This window comes from Oncorhynchus keta, chromosome 30, assembly GCF_023373465.1.
Source record: "Oncorhynchus keta strain PuntledgeMale-10-30-2019 chromosome 30, Oket_V2, whole genome shotgun sequence".
NCBI classification, from domain to species: domain Eukaryota; kingdom Metazoa; phylum Chordata; class Actinopteri; order Salmoniformes; family Salmonidae; genus Oncorhynchus; species Oncorhynchus keta.
Genome location: NC_068450.1, coordinates 38158120 through 38179767, shown reverse-complemented (window position 1 = coordinate 38179767; position 21648 = coordinate 38158120). Strand labels below are relative to the sequence as shown.

At 43.5% G+C, this 21648-nt stretch overlaps 2 protein-coding genes and 1 pseudogene across 3 annotated transcripts in view; 2 read left to right on the top strand and 1 right to left on the bottom strand.

Annotated features, from left to right (window-relative positions):
- The window catches only part of LOC118363535 (phospholipid-transporting ATPase ABCA1-like), a 42141-nt gene extending 31869 nt beyond the window's left edge, over positions 1-10272 (top strand). For both annotated transcript variants that reach the window (XM_035744486.2, XM_035744487.2), the window contains 16 exons: positions 1157-1453; positions 1580-1830; positions 2055-2620; positions 2781-3065; positions 3222-3360; positions 3469-3713; positions 3874-4051; positions 4559-4819; positions 4961-5084; positions 5180-5493; positions 5616-5722; positions 5828-6104; positions 6676-6779; positions 7539-7631; positions 8199-8442; positions 8629-10272. In XM_035744486.2, coding sequence (XP_035600379.1) covers positions 1157-1453; positions 1580-1830; positions 2055-2620; positions 2781-3065; positions 3222-3360; positions 3469-3713; positions 3874-4051; positions 4559-4819; positions 4961-5084; positions 5180-5493; positions 5616-5722; positions 5828-6104; positions 6676-6779; positions 7539-7631; positions 8199-8442; positions 8629-8784 — 3641 coding nt within the window. In that variant the 3' untranslated portion in view covers positions 8785-10272. The remainder of the gene's footprint in view (positions 1-1156; positions 1454-1579; positions 1831-2054; positions 2621-2780; positions 3066-3221; positions 3361-3468; positions 3714-3873; positions 4052-4558; positions 4820-4960; positions 5085-5179; positions 5494-5615; positions 5723-5827; positions 6105-6675; positions 6780-7538; positions 7632-8198; positions 8443-8628) is intronic.
- Positions 10273-10937: 665 nt separating this feature from the next.
- On the bottom strand, positions 10938-17232 carry LOC118363973 (protein NipSnap homolog 3A-like; annotated as a pseudogene).
- Positions 17233-17415: 183 nt separating this feature from the next.
- LOC127914004 (probable pancreatic secretory proteinase inhibitor) lies at positions 17416-19620 on the top strand. Its single transcript, XM_052488407.1, has 4 exons — positions 17416-18307; positions 18513-18547; positions 18710-18822; positions 19324-19620. The coding sequence occupies exons 1-4, from the start codon at positions 18256-18258 to the stop codon at positions 19367-19369; spliced, it is 246 nt and encodes an 81-aa protein (XP_052344367.1). The 5' UTR covers positions 17416-18255; the 3' UTR covers positions 19370-19620.
- Positions 19621-21648: the final 2028 nt, after the last annotated feature.

The following is a 21648-nucleotide window of genomic DNA, read 5'->3' as shown; positions in this document are numbered from 1 at the left end:
ATCCTTATCTATTTTTAGCATCTATGCTTAACTTCTTGACGCTACCCATCCCTTAAGCAGGATAATTGTCATCAGCAACTGCTGAATAGCATAGCGCCACAGTCAAATAATATTACAAAAAAATATGAATATTCATGAAATCACAAGTGCAATATTGCAAAACACAGTTTAGCCTTTTGTTAATCTACCTGTCGTCTCAGATTTTGAAATTATGCTTTACAGCGAAAGCAATCCAAGCTTTTGTAAGTTTATCGATAGCATAACAAAACATTTTGTACACTAAGCATTAAGTAGCTAGGTCACGAAAATCAGAAAAGCAATCAAATGAATCGTTTACCTTTGATGATCTTCGGATGTTTTCACTCACGAGACTCCCAGTTACACAACAAATGTTCCTTTTGTTCCATAAAGCTTATTTTTATATCCAAATACCTCCGTTTGTTTGTCGCGTTATGTTCAGAAATCCACAGGAAAGAGAGGTCATGACAACACAGATGAAAATTCAAAATAATATCCATAATGTCCACAGAAACATGTCAAACGTTTTTTATAATGAATCCTCAGGTTGTTTTTAAAATATATATTTGATAATATATCAACCGTGAGTGTAGGTTTTTCAATGGGACCGGGAGAAACAATAGCCGCTTTACTCTGTTGCGCAAACTCACTCTGAGAGCCCCCACCTATCCACATACGCAATGTGATCTTTCTCGCTCATTTTTCAAAATAAAAGCCTGCAACTATGTCTAAAGACTGTTGACACCTTAGGGAAGCCATAGAAAAAAAGGAATCTGGTTGATATCCCTTTAAATGGAGGACAGGCATGCATAGGAACAGAGAGGTTTCAAAATAAGAGGCACTTCCTGATTGGATTTTCCTCAGGTTTTCACCTGCAATATCAGTTCTGTTATAGTCACAGACAATATTTTGACAGTTTTGGAAACTTTAGAGTGTTTTCTATCCTTATCCTATTATATGCATATTCTAGTTTCTGGGGCTGAGAAACAGGCAGTTTCAAATGGGTACGTTTTTTAGCCAAAAAACGAAAATACTGCCCCCTACACGCAAAAGATTAAGAAACGTCTGAAGAAATGAAACCATTTAGCTGTTAGGGGAGTTCTGTGTGGTAACTGACTGTTTCCCTCCTCCTCTCTAGGTCGTACCATCATCCTCTCCACCCACCACATGGATGAGGCTGACATATTGGGCGACCGCATCGCCATAATCTCCCATGGCAAGCTTTGCTGCGTGGGCTCCTCCCTCTTCCTGAAGAACCAGCTAGGTACAGGCTACTATCTGACCCTGGTCAAGAAGGGCCCAGAACCTTCCCTCAGCTCCTTCCACAACTCCTCCAGCACCGTCTCCTTCACTAAGAAGGAGGAAGATTGTCCCTCTGAGAGCAGCTCTGACGCAGGCCTTGGCAGCGAACACGAGAGCGAAGCGGCCACCATCGGTAAGCGTTTGACACATCGTCGCCATAATCCTATGGCAAAGAAAATAAGCCATTGCAATACTGCATGGTATGTTGTCATATGAATGACCTTTTGTTTATGACACTCAACCTTTGTGCAACCCATAGAAACTGCCCCGGCTGCATCCATCTGTGAAAGTGCCTTCGTGGCCCCCGACGTCTCCCTGATCTCCAGCCTGATCTTCAAGCATGTCCCAGCCGCCCGCATGGTGGAAGACCTGGGCCACGAGCTCACTTACATACTGCCCTATGGCGCAGCCAAGGACGGAGCCTTCGTGGAGCTCTTCAAGGACATGGACGACCGTCTCCCCGACCTAGGCATCTCCAGCTACGGCGTCTCCGACACCACCCTGGAAGAGGTACTGGAATTGATTGTTGAATAGATCGTGTGTTGGATTTACATAGTGTGCTTTTCCTGAAAGGGCGTAACATTTTAGAAGTAGCCAAAAAAAAAACGCCGCCCACAACCAATACATGTTTTACCCACAACATAGTTTTCAAAGTAGCCCAATATGTCAGGAAAATTGAGAACATAGTGTGTTTGATTCCTTTATATATATATATATATATCTTGTCCTTGTAGATTTTCCTGAAAGTGGCAGAGGACAATGGAGTTGACACTGAACTCCCCTCTGACGGTACTCTCCCCATGCCCAGACGTCGCATACATCATGCTTTTGGTGGAGGAAATGCCTTTGGTGGAGACCACCAGAGCTGCCTTAGACCCCAGATAGATGACGACAACAATGAACATAACGACTCGGACGCATACCCAGAATCCAGAGAGACAGACTTCCTGAACGGCTCAGACGGTAAAGGCTCCTACCAGGTGAAAGGCTGGAGTCTGACAAGGCAGCAGTTTGTCGCCTTGATATGGAAGAGGTTCCTGTATGCTCAACGCTCCAGAAAAGGTTTCTTTGCTCAGATTGTTCTCCCTGCGGTGTTTGTTTGCGTTGCCCTGGTCTTCAGTCTAATCGTCCCGCCCTTTGGAAAATACCCCAGTCTGGAGCTGCAGCCGTGGATGTACGAAGAACAGTCCCTCTTCATCAGTGATGACGCCCCTGAAGATGCCAACACACAGCGGTTATTAAGTGCCCTCACCGAAGGCCCTGGGTTTGGAACGCGTTGCATGGAAGGACAGCCTATAACGTGAGTCTCAATATGTCAGGGTTTCATAAAAGAGCTATTTGTTAGTTTCCATTCGCACCATTTCTCCTGTCTTTAAGGAAATAAATATGACGAATAGGGACATATTTCCAATGTTCTTTTGGAGATAAGGACTCTCAATCTCTCTCTCCCTCTCTCTCAGTGACACTCACTGTACGATGGGCGACGAGGACTGGACCATACCAGAGGTTCCAGAGAGCCTTCTGGAACTGTTCCGCACGGGCAACTGGACCATGGAGGAGCCGTCCCCGACATGCGCCTGCAGCTGTGACGGCCGCAAAAAAATGCTCCCTGAGTGTCCTACTGGAGCCGGAGGACTGCCACCACCCCAGATGAAGATCAGCGAGACAGACACCCTGCAAAACCTGACTGGCAGAAACATCTCTGACTACCTAGTAAAGACCTATGCAGAGATCATCGGGAAAAGGTATAACTTTCCTGTATTTCATGTCTTTTATCTCTCTTATAACAGTGTTATGACATAGCACGCACAATAGCAATATGAGTTGTACGAGTCTTTTTGTATACCTGTCCAGCCTAAATTTCACGTTCACTAATAATGCTTCATTTGATTTTTCCACAGTTTGAACAACAAGATCTTTGTGAATGAATTTAGGTACGGCGGCTTCTCATTGGGCGCCAGGAGCACTCAGGTCCTCCCCCCAGCTGGCGAGGTTGATGACGCTATCGCTCGAGTGAGAAAGATTTTCGAGTTGGAGAAGGTGAGACTTCCATTCATTCATTCATTCATTCCCACATTCATAGAACCTCGGTTTCTGCCACTGAACACAACATCACTGCCACCAATCTAAACCATTCTTTATCTTCAGGGTGCTGCCGCAGACCGATTCCTGGAGAGCTTGTCTAGCTTCATCAATGGTCTGGACACCAAGAACAATGTCAAGATTTGGTTCAACAACAAGGGGTGGCACAGCATGGGAGCCTTTCTCAACGTGATGAACAACGGCATCCTCCGAGCCAACCTGCCCCCTGGCCAGGACCCCAGCAAGTTTGGCATTCGCACCTTCAACCACCCGCTCAACCTCACCAAGGAGCAGCTGTCCCAGGTGGCACTGTAAGTACCCACGCCATGGGCATCTTGGAACAATGACATCACTGAAGTCATTTACCTAGTTAATGTAAATGACCTAGTAGAATGTGAAGTTTGAAAAAGTGTGCCTAACACAATATACTCACCTTTCTGTGTCCACCGACCACCTACCCCCCCCCCGTAGGATGACCACCTCAGTGGACGTGCTGGTGTCCATCTGCGTGATCTTCGCCATGTCCTTCGTCCCAGCCAGCTTCGTAGTCTTCCTCATCCAGGAGAGAGTGAGCAAGGCCAAGCACATGCAGTTCATCAGCGGCGTGCAGCCCCTGCTCTACTGGACGGCCAACTTCATCTGGGATATGGTGAGAAAGCAGTGTTAACCTTTCTGTGAGCTTACAATATAAATGCCAACGCGAAAGGTACTGTTCACTTGAATTTTAGTCATGTCAGCACGGCGTAATAGCAGTTGACGTACTTTGTGTTTTTCTTCCTCTCTCTCAGTCCACTCAAACGTTTCTTCTTTATTTGAGGCGGCAGGTAGCCTAGTGGTTAGAGCGTTGGGCCAGTAACCTAAAAGTTGCTAGAACGAATCCCGAGCTGACAAGGTAGAAATCTGTCATTCTGCCCCTGAACAAGGCAGTTAACCCACTGTTCCTAGGCCGTCATTGTAAATAAGAATTTGTTCTTTACTGACTTTCCGAGTTAAATCGAAGGTTAAATAAAAAAATATTTCCCATGGGCTTCTCCCGAGTGCCTGGAATACAACTTAAGCCCCTTACAATAGCGGCCATTTTGAGTGTTTCTTTTGAGCATTTAGCAGCTGTTTTTATTGATTGACTGCTAACCTTGTCATCTCGTTTGTGTTGCAGTGTAACTACATCGTCCCGGCGACACTCGTCATCATCATCTTTGTCTGCTTCCAACAAAAAGCCTACGTGTCGTCCACCAACCTGCCAGTGCTGGCCCTGCTGCTGCTCCTCTATGGCTGGTCTATCACTCCCCTGATGTACCCGGCTTCCTTCTTCTTTAAGATCCCCAGCACGGCCTACGTGGTGCTCACCTCCGTCAACATCCTCATCGGCATCAACGGCAGCATCTCCACCTTTGTCATGGAGCTCTTTGGAAACAACGTAAGTGACACCACACATTTGCTGCAGAACGTGGTATGCTCATCCTAACCATATTGTAAATATATATATATATATAATTTGTTAATAATCCATTTACCTGGTGACAGAAAGGGTTAAATATTCCTCCTCTTCCCTCATCAGGAGGTTGGAGGTATCAATGACATCCTGAAGAACGTTTTGCTGATATTTCCTCACTTCTGTTTGGGTCGAGGACTCATCGACATGGTGAAGAACCAAGCCATGGCCGACGCTCTGGAAAGATTCGGTAAGAACTGCATTTCCCATGACCCATTTCTCTATCCAATTCAACGTAGAGGTGTCTTTTGAACATTTCTCTAAACACACTCCTTCTGTACACAGGTGAGAACCGCTTCCGATCCCCTCTGGAATGGGACATGGTGGGCAAGAACCTGTTTGCCATGGCCGTGGAAGGAGTGGTCTTCTTCATCATCACCGTCCTCATCCAGTACCGCTTCTGCATCAAGCCCATTAACCTGCACACCAAGCTCCCTCCGGTAGGCGAGGAGGACGAGGACGTGGCCAGAGAGAGGCAGAGGATCGTCAACGGACTGGGACACGGAGACATCCTGGAGCTCCGACAGCTCACCAAGGTCTACAAGAGGAAGCAGAAGCCGGCGGTGGACCGCCTGTGTGTGGGCATCCCTCCTGGAGAGGTAAGATTACATCATTTCATCTAGTAAGTAGTAAGTGCACAATGTAATGACATGCCATCTCTTTCAAGCTCATTCTGTATATTTGTATACACTGATATTAACTCTCTTGTCTTCTCGCTCAGTGCTTCGGGCTCTTGGGTGTGAACGGAGCTGGAAAGACCACCACTTTCAAAATGCTGACAGGAGACTCCGTAGTCACCAGTGGAGAGGCTTTCCTGGCCGGAAAAAGGTGAAGCAGCCATTTTGTGCCAGAGAGCTCACCCGAGGTATTACAGTAGAGAGGTTCAGCAGTGAGTCTAAACGTGAGACTAACGGACTTATTTTGATTTGGCAGTATACTGCGGGAGATAGACGAGGTGCACCAGAACATGGGCTACTGCCCTCAGTTTGACGCCATCAACGACCTGCTGACAGGAAGAGAGCACCTGGAGTTCTACGCCGTCCTGCGCGGCGTGCCCGAGAAGGAAGTGTGCGAAGTTGCCGAATGGGGCATCCGTAAGCTGGGCCTAGTAAAGTATGTGGATAAGGCAGCGGGAAGCTACAGTGGAGGAAACATGAGGAAACTCTCCACCGCCATGGCCCTGATAGGAGGACCACCCGTCGTGTTCCTGGTACGCACTGTCCCAGCACACACACACACACACACACACACACACACACAAACTGTAAACATCAACACATGGTGTTACTAACACAAAGTGATCAGACCCGTTCCATCAGCTTGGCAGTGACCTCAATGTGAAAGATCAAGGGGCCTCTAAATCAGATGACTGGTGTTTAATTGTTCTCCCTGTGGGGATTGCAGCTGCAAGGGTTGTGTAACGAGGGTTAGATTACAATTCTCCCGCCTGCACGCCACAGTCCTCTCAAAGGGTTCCTGGAAAATGGCATGTTTTTGTTTTGCTCCTATTGGGCTGCAGAGAGATCAGCTGTTGATTTTGTTTCAAACTGAGAGAAGGATAAACGGAGGGGCAGAGACAGAACCAGAGCAATAGACATTGAGAGAAAGGAAAGGGAGACAGAAACAAACCAAGAGAGAAAGCAAGAGCTTAGCATTTCTCATCTCATAATTCAGCACTAGTAGGGCCAAGATGCCTTGCTTCCCCCTGCTGCTGGTCTTCTCTGTGTGTTTCCTGCTCAACCTGTGGGCCAACCTCAACCTGGCTGTGCTCTTTGTGACAGGACGAGCCCACCACTGGGATGGACCCCAAAGCACGCAGGGCCTTATGGAACTGCATCCACAGCGTCATCAAGGAGGGACGCTCCGTGGTGCTCACCTCGCACAGGTAACCAGAAACACCTTTAAACCTCAGCCATGCTAGGCTAAAAGCTAGCTGCTATACTTTGAAATGCATGGTTGTTGTTGCTGTTGATTGGTTGGTTGGCAACATAGCTTATGTATGAGTATAGGCTGCGGTTAGTCAAACCTCATTTAGCACCATGTAGCCCAGGGATGGGCAACTTTGATGGGGTGGGGACCACAGCAATATCTGAACTCAACAGGAGGGGCCGTTGTTGCTTGCGTGTCTGCATACCCCCCCCCCTCTCCTTGCCCACACTGCGAGCAAAACATTTTAGTGGCCCCCTCTCTTGACATCAGAGAGAAATGTATTCAAGTTTAGTTAGCTGGCCGTTAAACTAATTTAGCAATCTAAAAAAGTTAAGCTGACAAGGGGTAAGTGACTATCAGTAACTGACACAAGAGAAAAACTGCAGATGCACAACCACATTTCTAAATTGCACCTTGTGTATCCTACTATTCTAACTCTCAACAGTAAGTTGAGACCCCGACTGAGTTGCAAAATTGATCCGAGGGCCATGCAGGACACCAGTTGCCAATCCCTGATGTAGCCTATTGGCTTGTACTACGTAGCTTACATGGTTTAATGTATTGCTTATCCATTTACTGTGCATGCGTTTGACATGAATAGCATTCTGAGTGTTCTGCTACTGACATAGTTCAACCTTTGCAGGGATGTGGTTCATAGTTCAGCAGTTCCTTTACACTGTATCTAATGTCGGTGTCTGCCATTTTGTGTCTTCAGTATGGAGGAATGTGAGGCCTTGTGCACCAGAATGGCCATTATGGTCAATGGCAGGTTCCGCTGCTTGGGGAGCGTTCAGCACTTAAAGAACAGGTAAGATGACAAATCATTTCACTGGTACATATAAAGTCGATACCTAAAAAGTTGTGGCTTTCAATAAATTGGCACAAATTATCCATTGATAATACATACGGGTGGGTCTAATCCTGAATGCTGATTGGTTAAAATCGAGTTCCAGCTGGTGTCTATTCCACAATTTACCACCAGCTAACTATGACGTTATGTAGTCTCTCTTGTCGCGATATGTATTTTGTCCTATATTTATTTTGTTTATATTTATTTTTTTATCTCAGCCCCCGTTCCCGCAGGAGGCCTTTTGGTAGGCCGTCATCGTAAATAAGAATTTATTCTTTAATTGACTTGCCAAGTGAAATAAAGTTGATATAAAATGTAATAGACGCTCTTACTCTGTTCCAACTGACTGCGCATTCTACTGTCTTATCAGCCTAGCAATTTATAAACTTGATCTCCACTATAAAAAGCATCTAGACATTATCGACTTCGTCTCTGGCCTAACAACACCCGTGCCAATATATCCTCCAAACACAGACTTCTCGGGCATTATCACTTAATTATCTTGTTTTGTTTTCACCTCTCCAGGTTCGGAGACGGCTACACTATCATCCTGCGTGTGGCTGGGCCGGACCCTGACCTGCCACCGGTGATGAAGTTCATTGAGAGTAAGCTGCCTGGCAGCACCCTGAAGGAGAAGCACAGGAACATGCTGCAGTACCAGCTGTCCTCCTCACTCACCTCCCTGGCACACATCTTCAGCATCCTGGCCAAGAACAAGGACCTTCTTCGGATAGAGGACTACTCCGTGTCGCAGACCACACTGGACCAGGTAAGACGCCATCCACCACTGACTAAAGGCTTTGTGGTCAAAACGTATTTTTGTTGAAGTTTGATTACTTGATTACTTGTGGATTTCAGCACCATGCATTTGCATCTTTCTGTATGTTCTCCGATTAGTAGACCGGATTGGAATGTACAGTGATGACAGCTGACACTCTCGTGTCTTCTCTACCAGGTTTTTGTGAACTTTGCCAAGGACCAGAGTGACGATTACCACTCAAAAGACAATTCAGTAAAGCGCAAAGAGGCGGTGGTGGACACTACCCCGCTCAGCTCACGGCAGGCTGAAGAGAAGCTAGCCGAGAAGAGGCTAAAGGAGAGCTTGGTGTGAGCGGACGGACACCATCTTCCACCCACAACTGGAACTTAAACCCGCAAACAGTGTTGGACTGAATTTGCTTCTCTGTATTATTACAGTAGTGTTTTAATACTTGTTTTAATTCTTCAGCCAGAGGTGTTGCTCTCGTAAGGGCCTGGCTGGAAAGCTCAATGCAAGTCAATGCAAAGTTTCTCACTCGCGCTGAAGCGATTTGAGGCCCAAGAGGGCCCCTCACGATGGTCATTAAGGAGAAAGGAAGAGTATTAAGCTTGAATAACTGCCATAATTGTATCATGTGCTTCAGCAGATGTTAGGCTGTGGCGGTATATATTTTTGTGGAAACTGTTGTGGCGATGTTCTCATTTGTGTAATTCCAACTGGTTTCTTCCAATGAAAATTCAGGGTCTGTTTCTTTCTGTTTTGTGCTCCAAGACCAGAATTACATGATGAAGAAACCCAACCATTCCCATGGCCAATCTGAATTCCTTATGTTTAAATTTGTTTTTAAAGATGTACCTTTTTATTTATATATGTAAATTGATCATGAATATATAAACTATATATATATTTTTTAATTAGGTTTGGCTGAGTCCATTGTGGCATTACTGTAATCATGAATGTTTTTCCTTCTAGTTCAGTAGTGTAGTGGACTCAGCCATTTTGAAACACACCAATCAGAGACTATGTACACTTTCCAATGTATACTATGCAAAGTACTGTACCAGTTCTTTTTTTAAGGAAACAATAGATTTTATAGCTTTTTTTTAAGAAAATGAAAAGATTTGTTTTGGTGTTGACTATCAGTTTGCAATGAATACCTCAACATACATACCACAGTGCCCTGACAGACAAATCAACTGTTTGAAGGACTATTTTCACCGCCTAACCACTAGCAGAGACCAGAAACATCCCCCTCAATGGGTTGACAATAGTAAATTAAATAACATGATAATGCCTACTGTAAGGTGGCAGGAAGCCTAGCGGTTAAGAGCATATGGGCCAGTAACCGAAAGGTTGCTGGTTTGAATCCCAGAGCCAACTAGGTGAAAAATCTGTGCCCTTAAGGAAGGCAAGAGCATCTGCAAAATGTAAATTGATTTTTCAAAGCTGACAGTGCCGAGTCAGTTTTGAATTTCTGTTATAAAGTGTAACCTGTGGGCTTGTCCTGTGTCTGCAAAGACTGGTGCAGTCAAGTGCCATTTATTGTGAAATTAATAAGTGGTTCTTCGGGTAAAAAGTCTCAGTATTTCGAAACACAAAGCTTGCCTGAAATGAGGCCAGTTCGACATTCCAAGCACTTTATTTGTAGTGTTAATTGGATAATTGTTTTGCACTGGAATTTCCACAGACTATGTATACAATCGTTTATTGTTCTACCAAGAAAATTGTCTTTATTTAATAGCCGTTTACGTTTTTAATGTATTGAGAAAAGGCTGTGAGAATATCTGTTACTCGCTCTGTACAATACTTATTTACACAATAAAACTGAACAAATCTTTATCTTGTGTCAACATGGCTGTAAAGTTATTGTAATCCGAAGGTTAGCAATGCTAAAAAGTAAATGTAAAATCCCATAGAGAATGATAACTAAATGCTAACGAGCGCGTTGCGAAAATTCTATACAGTCTCTGACCTAAAGTATTTGCAGGACAGACATCCCAGCTCAAAGTTATACAACTAACTCAAAAATGTTACTCACAACTTGCTGCAAGCACAAACATTTTTTTGAGAGCAAGGATTTGATCCAGGAAGGGTCCAAGACAGGTGGATAAAAATCACCTTTACTCCACACACAGAGACACATACAAAGCTATCCATTGCCCTCTATTTGGCAAATCTGGCCATAACTCTATCCTCCGGATTCCTGATTACAAGCAAAAACTCAAGCAGGAAATACCAGTGACGTGCTCAATACGGAAGTGGTTTGATGAAGTGGATGCTAAACTACAGGGCTGTTTCACTAGCACAGACTGGAATATGTTCCAGGATTCATCCGATGGCATTGAGGATTAAACTATCTCAGTCACCTGCTGCATCAATAAGTGCATTGACGACATTGTCCCCACGGTAACCATACGTCCCCCACGGTAACCATTGTACATTTAGAAGAGTGCAGATAGAAACTAAACTGAATAGAGCCGACAAACTTCCATTTTCTACTTGTATTAAAAAGGGAACAAATTGAAGGGTTTACCGGCTGCCACTAACCTGGCATCCCCATGGGCTTTGTGGCGTACCGCTGCCCGCTGGTCCGGACTCTCGTACCACCACAGGGCATTGACTGGCACACATAAGGAGAAATCCCATTTGACCTCACACTACCGCATTCATATTATAATCTCATAGTGTTACTCATGTAGTATTATATCGTTTCATCCTGATCACCATTGACCTAGTCCCTGTCCTCACTGTACAATTGTTGAGCCATCCAAACTCGCTGTGAAAGACCCCCACCAGGTGGGCGTGCCCCCCGGCAGCGTGGGCACTGACTGCAGCCTGGAAGACCTCCCCCCACACCGCTGGACCCCCCAGGATGCATCTGGAAGGAACGCATCTCATACACTCCTAAAAGATATGCACAATTATGCACAATTCCAAACCGACCCCCAACTCCTTTACCCAGGCTTTTATATGTAGCTATTTTACAGACACTTTAATTCCTGAGCAGTTTACCAAATGCATTCAACTATGTAAGGTGACACAACACATAGCACACACATACATTCCTTGGCCAGGGAAATGTAGTATTGACAGGATCTTTAATCTACTTGGAAAACAGTGATTTTATTTACCATTTGTGTATGAATGTCATGTGCAAAGACTACTTGGCTAAAGTGTATCTGTTTGAAAGGTAGTTAGGGACAACTAGTGGTGAGTTCACTAATGCAAATTTCTTTCCTGTAAAAAAAAACATTGTCCAGTACTTACGAGGAATGTGTACAGACGTAACTGCACAACAAAAACAGTCCGGTTGTTTACAAGATTAGTGCTAGATTAGTTGTCCATGGAAATGAAGACAGGAGGTCAATACACAATGATCTCTCTTATTCTTCCCTCCCTCCCTCCCTCACACACACACACACACACACACACACTTTGAAGAAGGGAGAAGTTCTGTTGATTTCCACCTAGGGACTACTAAACCATCACTGTCAGATGTGAGGGTAATTATTTCACTCAGCTACTCACCACCATCCTTCTGAAGGCTTTCCACCTTGCTCCAGGGCACCAGATAGGTGACCTCGTTGTCCTGAGACGTCAACATGGGCATGGCCTTGGAGATGTACTCCGCGATCCAGTTGGGGTCCTGAGCCAAGGATGCTCGCACACCCGCACACCCGCACACCCGCACACCCGCCCGCTGGGCATAGCTGTCTAGACAGTAACACAACAATAGGAGATAGTGAGATATACAGTGCATTCGGAAAGTATTCAGACCCCTTGATTATTTACGCATTTTGTTACGTTACAGCTTTAAAATTGATTAAATTCTTTAAAATCCTCATCAATCTATACACAATACCCCATAATGACAAAGTGGAAACAGGTTTTCAGAAATTCTTGCAATTGTATAAAAAATAAACTTTAAAAATACCTTATTTACATAAGTAGTCAGACCCTTTGCTATGGGACTCTAAATTGAGCTCAGGTGCATCCTGTTTCCATTGATCATCCTTGAGATGTTTCTACAACTGGATTGGAGGCCACCTGTGGTAAATTCAATTGATTGGACATGGTTTGGAAAGGCACACACCTGTCTATATAAGGGCCCACAGTTGACAATGCATGTCAGAGCAAAAACCAAGCCATGAGGTTGAAAGAATTGTCCAAAGAGCTCCGAGACAGGACTGTGTCAAGGAACAGGTCTGGGGAAGGGTACAAAAACATTTCTGCAGCATTGAAGGTCCCCAAGAACACAGTGGCCTCCATTATTCTTAAATGGAAGAAGTTTGGAATCACCAAGACTCTTCCTAGAGCTGGCCGCCTCGCCAAACTGAGCAATCGGGGAAGAAGGGCCTTTGTCAGGGAGGTGACCAAGAACCCGATGGTCACACTGAATGATCTCCAGAGTTTCTCTGTGGAGATGGGAGAATCTTCCAGAAGGACAACCATCTCTGCAGCACTCCACCAATCAGGTCTTTATGGTAGAGTGGACAAACGGAAACTACTCCTCAGTAAAAGGCAAATGACAGCCCGCTTGGAGTTTGCCAAATCTCTGGTCTGATGAAACCAAGATGGAACTCTTTGGCTTGAATGCCAAGCGTCACATCTGGAGGAAACCCAGCGGGGGTGTTTTTCAGAGGCCGGGACTGGGAGACTAGTCAGGATCAAGGGAAAGATGAAGGGACCAAATTACACAGAGATCCTTGATGAAAACCTGCTCCAGAGCGCTCAGGACCTTAGACTGGGGCGAAGGTGAACCTTCCAACAGGACAAAGACCCTAAGCACACATTCAAGCCAACGCAGAAGTGGCTTCGGGACAAGTCTCCGATGTCCTTGAGTGGCACAGCTAGAACCTGGACGGATTGAACATCTCTGGAGAGACCAAAAAATACATTTGAATTTCAAACTCAGTTTTTCACAATTCCTGACATTTAATCCTCGTAAAAATTCTGTTTTAGGTCAGTTAGGATCACCAATTTGTTTTAAGAATGTGAAATGTCAGAATAATAGTAGAGAGAATTATTTATTTAAGCTTTTATGTCTTTCATCACATTCACAGTGGGTCAGAAGTTTACATACACTCAATTAGTATTTGGTAGCATTGCCTTTAAATTGTTTAACTTGGGTCAAGCGTTTCAGGTAGCCTTCCACAAGCTTCCCACAATAAGTTGGGTGACTTTTGGCCCATTCCTCCTAACAGAGCTGGTGTAACTGAGTCAGGTTTGTAGGCCTCCTTGCTTACACATACTTTTTCAGTTCTGCCCACAAATTTCTACAGGATTGAGGTCAGGGCTTTGTGATGGCCACTCCAATACCTTGACTTTGTTATCCTTAAGCCATTTTCCACATGCTTGGGGTCATTGTCCATTTGGAAGACCCATTTGTGACTAAGCTTTAACTCCCTGACTGATGTCTTGAGATGTTGCTTCAATATATCCACATCATTTTCCATCCTCATGATGCCATCTATTTTGTGAAGTGCACCAGTCCCTCCTGCAGCAAAGCACCCCAACAACATGATGCTGCCACCCCTGTGCTTCACGGTTGGGATGGTGTTCTTCGGCATGCAAGCCAAACAGTATGGCCAAACAGTTCTATTTTTGTTTCATCAGACCAGAGGACATTTCTCCAAAAAGTACAATCTTTGTCCCCATGTGCAGTTGCAAACCGGAGTCTGGCTTTTTTTATGGCAGTTTTGGAGCAGTGGCTTCTTCCTAGCTGAGCGGCCTTTCAGGTTATGTCGATATTGGACTCGTTTTACTGTGGATATAGATACTTTTGTACCCGTTTCCTCCAGCATCTTCACAAGGTCCTTTGCTGTTGTCATGGGATTGATTTGCACTTTTCGCACCAAAATACGTTCATCTCTAGGAGCGGTATGACGGCTGCGTGGTCCCATGGTGTTTATACTTGCGTACTATTGTTTGTACAGATGCACGTGGAACCTTCAGGTGTTTGTAAATTGCTCCCAAGCAATTCTGAGGTATTTTGATTTTCCCATGATGTCAAGCAAAGACGCACTGAGTTTGAAGGTAGGCCTTGAAATACATCCACAGACACACCTCCAATTGACTCAAATTATGTCAATTAGCCTATCAGACGCTTCTAAAGCCATGACATCATTTCCTGGAATTTTCCAAGCTGTTTAAAGGCACAGTCAACATAGTGTATGTACACTTCTGACCCACTGGAATTGTGATAGAGTGAATTATAAGTGAAATCAATTGTTGGAAAAATTACTTGTGTCATTCAGAATGTAGATGTCCTAACCGACTTGCCAAAACTAAAGTTTGGTTAACAAGAAATCTGTGGAGTGGTTGAAAAACGAGTTTTAATGACCCCAACCTAAGTGTATGTAAACTTCCGACTTCAACTGTAGCTGTGCAGCGATGCTCCCCATCCAACCTGACAGAGCTTGAGAGGATCTGTAGAGAAGAACAGGAGAAACTCCCCAAATACAGGTGTGTCAATCTTGTAGTGTCATACCCAAGAAGACTCAAGGCTATAATCGCTGCCAAAAGGTTCTTCAACAAAGTACTGTGTAAAGGGTCTTATTACTTATGTAAATGTGATATTTAAGTTTTTTACATTTAATAACTGCATACATTTCTTAAACTGTTTGTGGTTTTTCATTATTTTCGAATAAGGCTTTTTAACGTAACAAAATGTGGAAAAAGTCAAGGGGTCTGAATACTTTCCGAATGCACTGTATACAGAAGATACAATGCCTTATTTTACATTGGCGTTATCTGGGCTTGAGTTGGGGTAGGTTCCATTACAGTGAATTTAGGATTTGGAAATTCAAACTTGAGTGATTGCTTTTTGAAGTTGAATTTACATTCCTTTAAACAATTTCAATTCATTTCCTGAGTTGACTGAATTTCACAGGGAATGGGCCTATCATTCCATGCTCTCTGCCTAGCTTGCTCTTTGCGTCCTCACCATACTTTCAGATGTGGAAAAACCTGGTTCAACCCGCCGTACTCCATACTCCAGTAGCTCTGAGTGAGCAGTACGCAGGTGGATCTTCTCATTGGACAGCCTAAGGCAACGTTCTTCTCTGGCTGGATACTGTAGGTACGGAACTCATAGAAGGTCCCATGTTGCTGCTGGGGCCCAGTAGACATACAGGCTCGAGGCAGTCAGGACAGAAATACAGTCACTGCTGTATATTACTGACATTAAATTCTAATACCATATTATATGTACTTCAACGTCTCTTCCTTCGTGTTTTCTTTGCTTGAGGGACCCTGGATACTTCATTCAGCTCACTAGAAAGCGACACGGTTTCAACAATGTGGTTTTTGTCAAATGTGCTGTGGTATCTTCCACATATTTATCTGATAACTGTTCACACATGTTAAGTTAATATTTTACTAATGGCCTACTCCTACGAGCAAAAAACTGCTCTTGCCTTTTGAAATCAGTTTGCCATCTTTCATTCAGTTTGGTCCAAAGGCTATTATTGTAAGGTGGAGTTTAACTATACCCTAGCAAGCCCGTCTAAAATATCTGCAGTGTCCATAAATTATATTGCATACCCGTAGCCTCCTCTGTTGCTTAACATAATCGAACAATATTAACTTATTATGCAAAGTTAGACATATAAAAAGTAATACACTGCAGAGGTCATTACCATCACACAATAAAACATTCTATTTGAATTTAAAATGGAATGACAAACACATACAACCCTCAGAAAACTGGACACATGAATGTTCTTGCAACGTCCCATGAAATGTGTCTCGAACATTGATATTGATATTCTGAGAACATGTTAACCACGTTCTGGTAAGTTCTGTTTTGCTATAGCTCCATAGTAGATAAACATTGCTTGAGATTTGGCCATGGAATGAATTCATGAAGTTTAATAGGCCAGTCATGTTTACCATACACCTATGAATTCTAAATGGAGCTCTGATATTGGAAAGAAAAACAGAAATAAATGCACACATGATCATTTAGAAGCCATATACCCAGCTAACAATTCTAGGGAGAGAGAACGTTTTTGTAATGTTACCCATAACATTTGTGTGCTGAGTTTTACATTAGTTACAGAAACATTATATGTATGTTAGCAAAAACTGAGAACCTATTTCGCATGTTTCGGCGTTCCCTTAATGTAACCCGTTAGTCGAGGTAATTGAGGTAATATATACAAACTGGAACTCACATTGACTTTTGTCAAACATGATGATTGCTACCAAGTTACAAAAGCGAACTTCTACAATATATTGATGTGAACAAACAATACATCAATTTGCCCTCATAATCGTAGACCAAATCAATAGTCCAAATTTACCACGTCACCATATTTCAGACAAATATTTTTGATTAGACTTGACGATCTGCGAAATGCATTTCTTACTGTAAACATCTCGTTTGAACGGGTTTGCAATAACTCTAGTGTTAGTTACAATGTATCCAAAAACACCACAGTGAGTTCAGTAAACTTCTCTTTTAATTCTGCAGTTGTAGACTACAGAAGACGAGGAGTTAAATTTAGCGATCCATGAAAATACCCCGACGCCTTTGATCTGAATTTCATGACATTTATATCCACACTTTGGTGTGTTCAAGTATTATGAGTAATAATAAATAAAGTAATATAATTTCTAGTCTAAATTAAACCAATCCAGATGAAGATGCCCCCTCCACGAGTCTAGTAAAATCCTCATGCTTTCTTCCTCTCTGCCACTAATATTAGGATTTGCGTCCATATTTTATTAAGCCTTCTGTGACAAAAGCACAATACAAATAATATTTGGGTGATTACGCATAGAAGTCATGTGTTCATTCGAAATAAAAAATACAAATGAGCCCTGAATTATCATCTTGTTTAATCTCGTTCAAAGAATTCTGGGAATGAGGGCCTCATATATGCATTAGCACACAGACAATATACACTGAGTGTAAAAACATTAAGAACACCTTCCTAATATTGAGTTTCAGCCCCCCCCCTCAGAACAGCCTCAATTTGTCTGGGCATGGACTCTACCAGGTGTCGAAAGCGTTCCACAGGGATGCTGGCCCATGACGACTCCAATGCTTCCCACAATTGGTTCAAGTTGGCTGGATGTCCATTCTTGATACACATGGGAATCTGTTGAATGTGAAAACCCCAGCAGCGTGGCAGTTCTTGACACAAACCGGTGCACCTGGCACCTACCACCATACCCTGTTCAAAGGCACTTTGAAAGAGCAGGTGTTCTTTATGTTGTGTACACCCAGTGTAAGTCAGCCAACTCTAGGCCTAGTGAAACTAAATTAGCCTACAATACAGGTGAAAACAAGACCAGACCATATTGTTGTGTGGCCCAAAATATTACAAATTCAGTGAACATAATGTGCAGTCTTTAATTCAGAGCTTAAAAACATGTACCATAGTAAACTCTTGCTCAATATGTATGCATTTCATCATCAACAACACCAGTGTCACGCACACCTGCCACCCTCCCTGTTTTTTATAGCGCACTCAGCAATATTTAGGCAGTAGGAATGTTCATCCCTTAATAAAGACCTGGACAATAGGGCGGCTCTGTTGTAACTGTCGCCGGCGGGCGTCAAAACATCAGCTTTACACAACACAGGGTCACATTATTTCACAGACAAACAGACGCGCCTCCACTATATGACAAGGCAACAGCATCCCCAGGTTCCAAACCAACAGCAGACCTTGAGCAAGGCCCATCACAGATAATACAGAAGCAAAGGAGACAGAGGTTATACTGTACTTCTGGAGCTGCATTCGGTAATTGGACCCATACCAACTATTTTATCAGTTGAATTTGATCTCTTTCGGGCCAGACCACATCAACATGGCTGGGAAAACTATTTTGCTAGTCTGTCTGGCTGTTTTCCTTTCTGCGGGTAAGTACATGAATAACTTCGGCCTATTTTGTACACATTTCAAAAATTCCTTTCAATATAGGAACTGTAGTTTGTCAAAAAATGACAAAGATCATACTGTCTATTGTACTGTTTATTCGTAGTTAAGCCCTATATGAGAATAATAAGTGATTATGATTAAGAATAAATAATAAAATGCTAAATTCTACTTATGTGTCAACATTAGTAGACGCAGAGGACCGATCAAGACTCTACAGGAGGGTGAGAGGCTGCCATTCAAATATTACAGTTATAACAGTTCCCTATACTAATTTGGCAGCTACAAAAACCATTCATGTGAATTTAAACGTGTGAATATAAAACACCAACCAGGGTTGGAGTCAAAGGATATCATCTTGAAATGTTATTTCATTATTTTACCAGCCTTCCTGTGGGGATATGAGCCTAACCCAGGCGTGCCCGCTCAACTACTCCCCAGTGTGTGGCAATGATGGAAACACTTACCCCAACGAGTGCTCTCTGTGTGTTCACCGGATGTGAGTCTACCACATATCAGTTTAATTGAAACAGCGGCTACAGGACAAGTAACAAACCACTGATAGACAAGGACAGTCATACAAATGTAAAATACAACGATATACAAGTAATACAAAAATGATATAGTACAAACAACTGAAAAAAGTATGTGTGTCTCTGTGTGTGTTTGTGTCCTCACAGTCCCCTGCCATTCCATGAAACATTGTTTGATCTTTTTGTTTTAAAGGTCATTTTCCTGTTTGCTTATTAAGTAATAGGAGATGGAAAGGAGGTCTATGTAATCATGGCTCTGTAAAATACTGTGCGTTGCCATGAATTCATTTCGAAACTGGGGACTGTGAAGGGACCCCTGATGGCATGTCTGTACAAAGAGATCTGGCATTTTGCCTATGACAAAAATGTACATGTAAAACACAAAATTAGCTCAGAATTAGTCCACTGGAGAAGATCAAAGTCTGAAAATACTCAGGAAAGTAAGCTCTGACCGTCTCTCTCTCCAGGGAAACCAATGCAGACATCTTGATAGTGAAAGATGGAAGTTGCTGAAGAGAAGGCCTACTGATGATTCTGCCGAGGAAGTGATATTATCACATGTATCTTTAACTATCACAGAAAGAATCAGAATTGGTTGTAGAAATTGTTTTTTATGGAACACCCACACTCACTCACACACACACACACTTTATATAATCATATTGATTTGCATTACATCGTAACACTATCTTTGTAAAGAATAAATCGATTTCAGTCCCAGCTCCTGTAGAATCTTTTATCATTAAATGTCCAGATGCTCCTTATTTTGTCCACATTGGTTCGTAAATGTTTTGTTGTTGTATTTCAATCAACATACCACATGAATAATGACATAAATTACACTTCCACTACAGTAAAAATAGAATTTGTCAAATTATTGGTAGTAGTAACTTGAAAGCCACATGAGGGCGCTACAACAAATATACTTCAGTTTTTGCTGTATTTTCCTCAGTTTATTGTGTCACATTTTATTGTTACACCTGGTTGGCAGCATGTGGATGGTTTGTGTCTGGAGTGTATGGTCGATGAAATGGTGGAGCGTGTTATATTGTAAGTATGTTGAAGAGAGTGTAAGATTGAAGTGTAGGGTTTGGCAGGGATTTAACTTTTAGAAGTTAGTAGGGCTCTTTTATTTTCTCAGAGGTACTGAGGTAGGTATAGAAATGTGGAGCTGCTAATGTTGTAAACCATGACTGACCACACATTCCAGCACAGTAAGTGCAGCGTGCACCTTAAACGTTTATTTGCAGATTTTATCATTTAAGACATTTTTATTGTTCCCCCCTCAGAAGTGCACATTTAGGGGTTTGAAGTGGACAGTGATACTCCTCAGGGAAGTGTGGTTAGTCCGGTGTTGTTCACCAGTCTAGTTTTGATTTACATTTGGTTGAGTTGTCAAATAACGTCAATTCAACAAAACAATCAGCATGTGGATTGGATTTCGGGTTAAAAGTTGGGTGAGAAAAAAAAAGAAATGCCCTTACGTTGATTACTTTTTGCAAATTTGATTAATTTTCCATTCAATATCATCACACAGATTTTTTTTTGGTGGGGGGGGTTGAAATCACGTAGAAACAACGTCGATTCAACCAGTTTTTGCCCAGTGGGCCTGTCCCTAGCTTAGGATAACCCTAACATCCTCTCCACGACTCTCCTGGACTGTATACCAAGTCACAGTAACCCTGTCCATGCTCTCCTGGACTGTGTACCAAGTCACAGTAACCCTGCCCATGCTCTCCTGGACTGTATACCAAGTCACAGTAACCCTGCCCATGCTCTCCTGGACTGTATACCAAGTCACAGTAACCCTGCCCATGCTCTCCTGGACTGTATACCAAGTCACAGTAACCCTGCCCATGCTCTCCTGGACTGTATACCAAGTCACAGTAACCCTGCCCATGCTCTCCTGGACTGTATACCAAGTCACAGTAACCCTGCCCATGCTCTCCTGGACTGTGTACCAAGTCACAGTAACCCTGTCCATGCTCTCCTGGACTGTGTACCAAGTCACAGTAACCCTGCCCATGCTCTCCTGGACTGTATACCAAGTCACAGTAACCCTGCCCATGCTCTCCTGGACTGTATACCAAGTCACAGTAACCCTGTCCACGCTCTCGTGGACTGTATACCAAGTCACAGTAACCCTGCCCATGCTCTCCTGGACTGTATACCAAGTCACAGTAACCCTGCCCATGCTCTCCTGGACTGTATACCAAGTCACAGTAACCCTGTCCATGCTCTCGTGGACTGTATACCAAGTCACCGTAACCCTGCCCATGCTCTCCTGGACTGTATACCAAGTCACAGTAACCCTGCCCATGCTCTCCTGGACTGTGTACCAAGTCACAGTAACCCTGTCCATGCTCTCCTGGACTGTATACCAAGTCACAGTAACCCTGCCCATGCTCTCCTGGACTGTATACCAAGTCACAGTAACCCTGCCCATGCTCTCCTGGACTGTATACCAAGTCACAGTAACCCTGTCCATGCTCTCCTGGACTGTATGTCCATGCTCTCCAAGTTAGATGAATGCATACTAGCAGTGGGTATTATATACTGAACAAAAATAAACAATATATAACAAATAAAGATTTTACTGAGTTACAGTTCATATAAGGAAATCAGTCAAGTGAAATGAGTTAGGCCCTAAAGAGCTTCATTACAGAAATACTCCTCAGTTTCATCAGCTGTCCAAGTGGCTGGTCTCAGACGACCCCGCTGGGGAAGAAGCCGGATGTGGAGGGCCTGGCTGGTGTGGTTACACGGTCTGGGGGTGTGACATACTGACCAAA